The 7356-nt window shown below is 47.6% G+C and overlaps 1 protein-coding gene across 1 annotated transcript in view; it reads right to left on the reverse strand.

The window, feature by feature from the left end:
- Positions 1-5336, reverse strand: part of Ssh1 (slingshot protein phosphatase 1) — a 47810-nt gene extending 42474 nt beyond the window's left edge. Inside the window, exons 1-3 of the mRNA XM_013014286.1 lie at positions 5202-5336; positions 4655-4801; positions 2716-2756 (exon numbers count right to left, since the gene is read on the reverse strand). Of these exons, the coding sequence (XP_012869740.1) occupies positions 2716-2756; positions 4655-4801; positions 5202-5336 (323 nt within the window). The remainder of the gene's footprint in view (positions 1-2715; positions 2757-4654; positions 4802-5201) is intronic.
- Positions 5337-7356: the final 2020 nt, after the last annotated feature.

Consider the following 7356-nt stretch of genomic DNA (forward strand, 5'->3'; position numbering starts at 1 on the left):
GGGCTGGGAATGTGGCTTAGTTGTAGAGTGCTTGTCTAGCATGCATGAAGCCCTGGGTTTGATTCCTTAGTACCACATACACAGAAAAAGCCGGAAGTGGCGCTGTGGCTCAAGTGAGAGGGCAAAAAGAAGCCTAGGGACGGTGCTCAGGCCTGAGTTCAAGCTCTAGGACAGGCTAAATAAATAAATATCAGGCCAGGTGCCAGCGGCTCACATTTGTCATCCTAACTACTCAGGAGGCTGAGATCTGAGGATGGCAGTTTGAAGCCAGCCTGAGAAGGAAAGTCAGCAAACCTCTTATCTCTAGTTAATCACAGAAAAAGCTGGAAGCAGTACGGTAGCTCAAGTGGTAGAGTGCTAGCCTCGAGCAAAAGGAGCTTAGGGATAGTACACAGGCTGAGAGTACCCCCCCCCCAAAAAAAACCCAAAACCCCAAAAAACAAAAAAGAGGGATGATCTGTGAGGACAACTAAATCAGGACTTGGATAAGCTCATCCTGGGTGAGAGGCTTGGTCCCCAAGAGGAGCTCCAGGTGTCACCAATGGCATTGAAGACCTGCTGTGAGCCCAGAGTGACCTGAGGCTCCAAGGGACAGCTGCCTGGAGTTAGCCAGGTTCTGGGCCTGTCACTGAGCCACCTGCCTGTCCTGAGACAAGTACCCTCACCTGCAAGTTCAGGACAACTGGCCTGGTCTCCAGAAAGGTCATATGGTCTTCCTGGGGTTTAGAGGTGAGGGAGCGTCAATCTGAATGTGGTTATTTCTCACATGCAACCTTCTTGCTCCCCACCTGGAATCAGTTAAAAATGCCTTCCTTTGGGGCTGTGCTGAAGATAAAGCAGGACAACACATAAAGCTGGGGTGAGGTGAGTTCCAATCCATCCTTTGGATCGAGTCCCTCCAGGCAGGAAAGGGGCCTTTGCCAGCGAAAGCGGACCACATCCACATTTCTCCACACACTGGGATAGCTCTTAACTGTACACTCTTCCAAACAATAGGCTGTCAGCTCAGGAAGGGTAATTAACAGACCAATTCACTGCCCAAAGACAGTCCATGGAGCAAGCTCAATGCTAAACTGGGACCAGAGCCTGGAAAGGGGTAGGTGGAAGGTAGAAGAAATTCTAACCCCAAGAAAGGGCAGTGAGGGTGCAGGGGAGGGGGCAGGGGGTGGCACACAGCTGCAGAGGCCCTGAGGGCCAGTCCCAGGGGCCAGCAAACTCCTTTCCCAGTTCCGGTCTGGATTCCATTTCCCCTCTTCCTCCACCAGATGCTGAAGCAGTAAGACCCATTACCACTCCTACTTGTGAGCTCAAAGGCTTTGGCTTCTAGCTTGGGAACCCAGGCCTTGGCCCTGACCAGACCCAAACCCTAGGGGTGAAAGAAGCCATTTGTCCTCTGCCCTGAGCCGAACTAACATTCTAAACAAGACCCAGCCACTACGAAGAGACATCTCTGATTTTTGCAAGCTACTACTTCCCTAGCCCCATAATCTTTACAAACAGGGGGTGCCACAATCACCAAGATCAGCTTCCCTCCCTTTGCTTGAACATTAGAAAACTTCAAAGATGGGATGAGCATATTTCCCCCACTTCTGCATGAGTTTAGGCCAAGAAAACATCCTGCTCCCAGCAATGAATGGCTGGCCCCAATTTCTGAATACTTCTTTCCTCTCCCAACTAATGTTCTTCCTCCTCATAAGATAAAACAGATATTTGTTTTTAAGGAATGAAATCCTTGATGGTTTGTTTATGGTGCTGATGTTCTAGAGTTCGCTGACCTCCACGCTACAAAGGAATGTTGTATAATGAAGTGAGTGCCTGCTCTTCTGTAAACCGGCAAATACCAGAACAAAGGGAAGGCTCTCATTTCTGGTGAGAGGAAAAAAAAAAACAAAAACAAATGTCTTTGGGATCTACTTGTGAATATAGTACACAGGAATACATTTTTAGGGATTTTAAAAAAATAAGCATAGATAGCTGAAGATTTCTCACAAGTTCATGCAAATAGCCCACCTTGAATTAGCTGATTAACTAAGAGGCTGAAGATCAATTTCAAACTGGCGGTATATTTAACCGGAAAAGGAAAAGCTAACCCAAACAGGATAGGAAAGTAAGGACATACTATAGAGGCTATGTTTTTAACCACACAGGAAAAGTCTACAGGAAAATACACGAAGATGCTTAGCATGCTAAGATGGCAGAATAACTGCAACACTTTCTTTCTAAATGTGATATACTGTTATTACAGCTGTTTAAAAGGCGGGGTTGGAGCTTAGTCATACAGCTTACCAGGTTTAAGGCCCTGGGTTTGATTCCTGGCATCACCCGTCTCCCCGCCCCTACCATCTACAGTTAAATATGTCCAATTAAACCTGCCTATGGTTAAATATGTTAAATTATTTTTTTTATCTCATTTCATTTTGAGACAGAGTCTTGCCTCACGCTGGTCTTAAATTCACAATCCTTGGTCTCCCAAATTGCTATGATTCCAAGCGTGCCTTCACCCAGCTTTTAACACTGTAGTTATGCAGTTTTGTAAGCATGACTTTTATGCTTTAAGGTAAAAATTTTAAAGCACTAAAAAAAAAAAAATTTTTTTTTAATCCCAGTGCATTCCTGAGGGTTTTTCCTTCCCAAAGGCAACAAATGTAACCCTTCCATGCTTGGAAGAAAGACTGCGAAAAAAAAACTGAAGAAACCCAAATACAATCTGCTTACCTGAGGTTTAACTTTCGTTCTTCATCGCTGCCAGCCTCCAGCTACAGGGAAAGAAAGAGAATGTCACACCAGACAGCACTCTTGGGTGGCCTCGGCCTCAGCCAGCAGCTCACGTTCTCTTCCCTGGTGTCCAGAGAGTAGATAAAAGACATCCAGGAAACCTGGCTACTTCTGAACAGCCCTGCCCTTTCCTCCCCAACCTGCTCTGCTGCTCCTTTGAGGAATTTCCAGATTTCCAAATGTTTACGCACATTCTTGCCACCATCCGGGGGACCGACCCTTGTGAACACAGGATTTCCTAACTGGTGTCGCTACCCAACCATCTTTTAGCCCTCAGCTTTCAACTTCCCAAAACTTGTTCTGGATCTTATCCTGTTTTGCTTTTAAGGAAAGGGGCTAGGATCTTAAGAGAATGCATCCCTTCTGTCAAAAGCCAGACAACAGCTAAACAAGGAACTCCATTTGAATCCAAAGCCAGCTTGGGCTACACAGTTGACCCTATCTCAAAAAAAATAAAATAAAATAAAAAATCCAAAGTGGTATAGTGAGTGTTTCATGCCGATCAGCCTACCTTCCTGGGAGGTGGAGATGGGGTGGGAGAATCATGGGCCCAGGACAGCCCAGGCCTCTCAACCAATGTATGGGCACAATGGCAAACTACTACCATCGCCAGCAACACAGGGAAGCACACCCAAGCTGGCCTGGGCAGAAAGTAAGACCCTATTTTGGACATAACCAATGAATGCAGCCAGTGAATCACACCTGAAATCTCAGCTACTCAGGAGGCTGAGACCAGGAGGATCATGAGTAGGAGTCTGAGAGACTCCATCTCTAATTAACAAAAGAAAACAACAACAACAAACCACTAGATTAGAGGTTCACAAGGTAGAGCACTAATTATGAGCAAGAACATGAGACCCTGAGTTCAAGCCCTGGTATTGGCACACAAAAAGGAAAAGAACCAATGCAGAAAGGGACTAGTGGTATGGCTCAAGTATAGTGTGTGTGCTTAGCAAGCGTGAGGCCCTTAGTTCAATCCACAAATGTAAAAAACTTTAAAAATTCCAAATAAGTAAATAAAACTCTGTCCCAAAGGTGGCTCCATACCTATCACCTCACAGCTACTAAGAAGACTGAAGCAGGAAGATCCTTGAGTCCAGGAGTTCAAGACCAGTCTGAGCTAGAAGATCCTGTCTTAAGAAATAAAAACAAGCAAAACCAGTCCATTTCAGCAAGACTTGTACCATAGAAGGCAGCCAGCGGTCAGGCTGTGAAGCTCAAAAGCTTTTGCTGGTTCTCAGAAAGACTTAAATATTTAATATGAATCATTGGAGACTGTTAGTTTATTTATATAATTGACAGAAAAGAATATTCGATATTTCTAAAAGCCAAAGGCCAAGAGGTTGATCTCCAAAATTAACTCTGACTTCAGCCTCCATCACAATTTTTCTTTTTTTTTTAACTGTATTTTTTTTGTCTTTTCTTTTTTGGTACTGGGGATCGAACCCAGGACGTTGTGCTTGCTAGGCAAGCGCTTTGCCACTGAGCTACATCCCAGCCCTACAATTTTTCTTTATTTCACTTTTGTAGAAGAATTCACATCTCCAGGGCCGCCGCATCACAGGGCCTTGGCATGTCTGCATGTTACACAGAAGGCGCCCACCGAATGGGATGAGAATCCTGGAGCAGCATCTTGGCCAGGAGGGATGCAAGGCTGACTAGGGACAGAAAGGAGGCCAAAGTCGGGGGCAAAACAACAATCTAGGGCTTTAAGGTGGGAGGTGGTCATCTCAACCAAGAATGAGCCCACCACGGGCCCTGCATGACCATGTCTGTATGGAATGACATGGCCTCACACACCAGGGCACCTTCCCCGACATGTCCTATCCTACACTGAGGGGCAGTGGGAAAGCCGGGGAAAGCTCTGCGGACTCCAGACCACAGAGCTGGGCCATCCGTCCTGCAGGGCGGCAAACGACACAGCCATAGTAACAACAAAGCTGGACGCCAGCACCCTACAGCAAGTCCCCTGCACCAGGAACACTGGGCAATATCTGCCATGGATTTTGGAGGGTGCTATTGCTACCTAGTGGGGAGAGGACAAGAGGCTTTAAAACATTCCACAGGACAGGGCAGCCCCCATCACGGAGAATATTCTGGTCCCATGTGTTAGAAACCTCCCTGCAAGTGCCTGGAGATCTGCCCATGAAAATTTAGTCACTTTGAATAGTGGTCAAAAATAACAATGTGAGCCATCCCTTCCTGCAGACCGCTGATTTATCTGTGCCTCTTTGCTGCCTGTTCTCACAAAGGAGTTGAGATTAGGTTAACAGGAAAATGACATACATGAGATAATTAAAGAATGAGGAAGAAAAAAAAAATAACCAAGAGGGGAGTTGCTTCAGGGCAAAGGGCTGTGATTTCCCTGAGTTTCCCACGCCTCACAGCCAGCCCGGCTGTGTCAGGAAGCAGTTCTTCTGACTCACAGAAGGAGTTGCATTTTGATGAGTGATACAGTGATTTGTGGGCACAAACTTCTCCGTCACCCTCTGAGGTACTCCGGTGAAGGGCAACGTTCGGCCAGTTATTCCTGAGAAGCTACAGATGCCAAAGAACCCCATAAGAGGTAATGTGGGTGTCTGGACAAGCTGGGGCACAGACAAAGGGGAAGGCAACTGGAGAAAGGATGGACTACAGTCTGGAAGATCTTTGCCTTCCAAGGTACATCCCAGCCCCTGCTCCCTCATGGGGCCAGACATGTGCCAATGTACTGAAGTAACAGAAAAGCTGGCTGCCGTTTCAGTCTGTTGATATCACTGGCACTTGATAATACATGTTTTATAACTTAAAATGTGTCTAACAGAAGCAAAATGTAGTACAACCAAAGAGTATTATTCAGCCATAAAAAGGAATTCAATACTGGCACATACTACAATGTGGATGAATTTTGAAACCATTATGCTAAGTGAAAGAAGCCAGACATAAAAGGCCATATTATGCACAGTTCTTCTTAGATGAAATGGTCAGAACAGGCAAATCCTGAGAGAGAGAGCGAGGGAGAGAGAGGGAGGGAGGAAGAGAGAGAGAGAGAGAAAGGATTAGTGGGCAATAGTTAATGGCTATGTTTGCTTCCTGGGGTGACGAAAAGGTTCTGAAATTAGTGGTGATGGTTGAACAATCCGGTGAATATACTAAAGAACCACCAACTTGTGAGCTTGAAACAGTGAGTGGACAGTACATGAATTCTATCTCCACTGCAAGATAAAAGAGGAATTGAAAAATGTGTCTGAGACAGGAGCAGATCACTTCCCCCAGCTCCCAGTAGTGTGTTTGTGTGTGTGTGTGTGTGTGTGTGTGTGTGTAAGAATCTGAGATTAGGGTCTGGGAAGGTAGCTCAGTGGTACAGCGCTTGCCTCGCATGCATGAGGCCCTGGGTTTGATTCCTCAGCACCAAGAGAGAGAGAGAGAGAGAGAGAGAGAGAGAGAGAGAGAGAGAGAGAGAGAAAGAGAGAGAGAGAGAGTGTGTGTGTGTGTGTGTGTGTGTGTGAAAGAATCTGAGATTAGGGTCTGTGAAGGTAGCTCAGTGGTAGAGTGCTTGCCTTGCATGCATGAGGCCCTGGGTTGGATTCCTCAGCACCACATAAGCAAAAAGAAAAAAGCCGGAAGTGGTGCTGTGGCTCAAGTGGTAGAGTGCTAGCCTTGAGCTGAAGAGCTGAGGGACAGCGCCCAGGACCAGAGTTCAGGCCCCACGACCAACAAACAAAAACAAAAGTGAGATTAAGTGCATGAAAGTATTTTGTAAAACTTCCAGACTGGCAGTAACAGGAGTGATTAGGAGAACAGAGCGCTGAAGGGCAGGGTCACCAGGACAACCTAACCTAACTTTTGGTTGCAGAAAGAGACCACCAATATTCTTTTGCCTCTAATCCGTAGGCAGGAGTGGGAGGCTTTACCTCACAGCTACTCTGCAAAAGTTCTTGCCAGTCCCAGTAAAGAGAAGCTGAAGAGCTGTAAGGGGGAAGACGTCTCACACGGTCACACACAACCCTTCCCATGTTGACAGTGGATCTGCAGCTCCAGAGTTGGCCTACCCCAGATGCTGGCTGGCTACTTCCCTGGCCTGCAGGGCTGCTGCTCTGTTCTCTCCACAGAGCTAAGGGGCTCCTGCTGCCCTGCCGTCTTCAGTCGGCTAGGACTTTCGCCTTTAGGGTTCTCCAAGAGAAGGTGGGCCAGCCTTCAGCTGCTGCTGTGACCAACTCCAAGGATGGGGCCCTGGCTTTGGGCAGAAAGCCTCATTCTGCAGACTCATAGGGGAGGCACTTGCCCCAATTATTCCAGAAAACATAGAGCCCACTAAACCAGGGCCTGGTCCCCGGCACGGAGCAGCTATAACACCCTGTGCCCCGTAGCGGTCTGAAACCCCCCCGAGTCCCAGAAAGGCCTAGAAAACACGCCGATGAAGACCGAGCGGAAGGATGGAAAAGGAAAACTCCATTCCCAGCCACGCACGGACACAAGAGCCAGCCAGCCCCGTGCCCCAGAGCATGCTCAGTGATGGTCACGCAGGGACCCACCCAGAAGACACGGCCACCACCCCCCCGGGGCCGGCCGCCAGGGCGACAGCCTGGCAGCCGGGCAGGG

Source organism: Dipodomys ordii, unplaced genomic scaffold (genome assembly GCF_000151885.1).
Source record: "Dipodomys ordii isolate 6190 unplaced genomic scaffold, Dord_2.0 Scaffold23, whole genome shotgun sequence".
Taxonomy (NCBI): Eukaryota; Metazoa; Chordata; class Mammalia; order Rodentia; family Heteromyidae; genus Dipodomys; species Dipodomys ordii.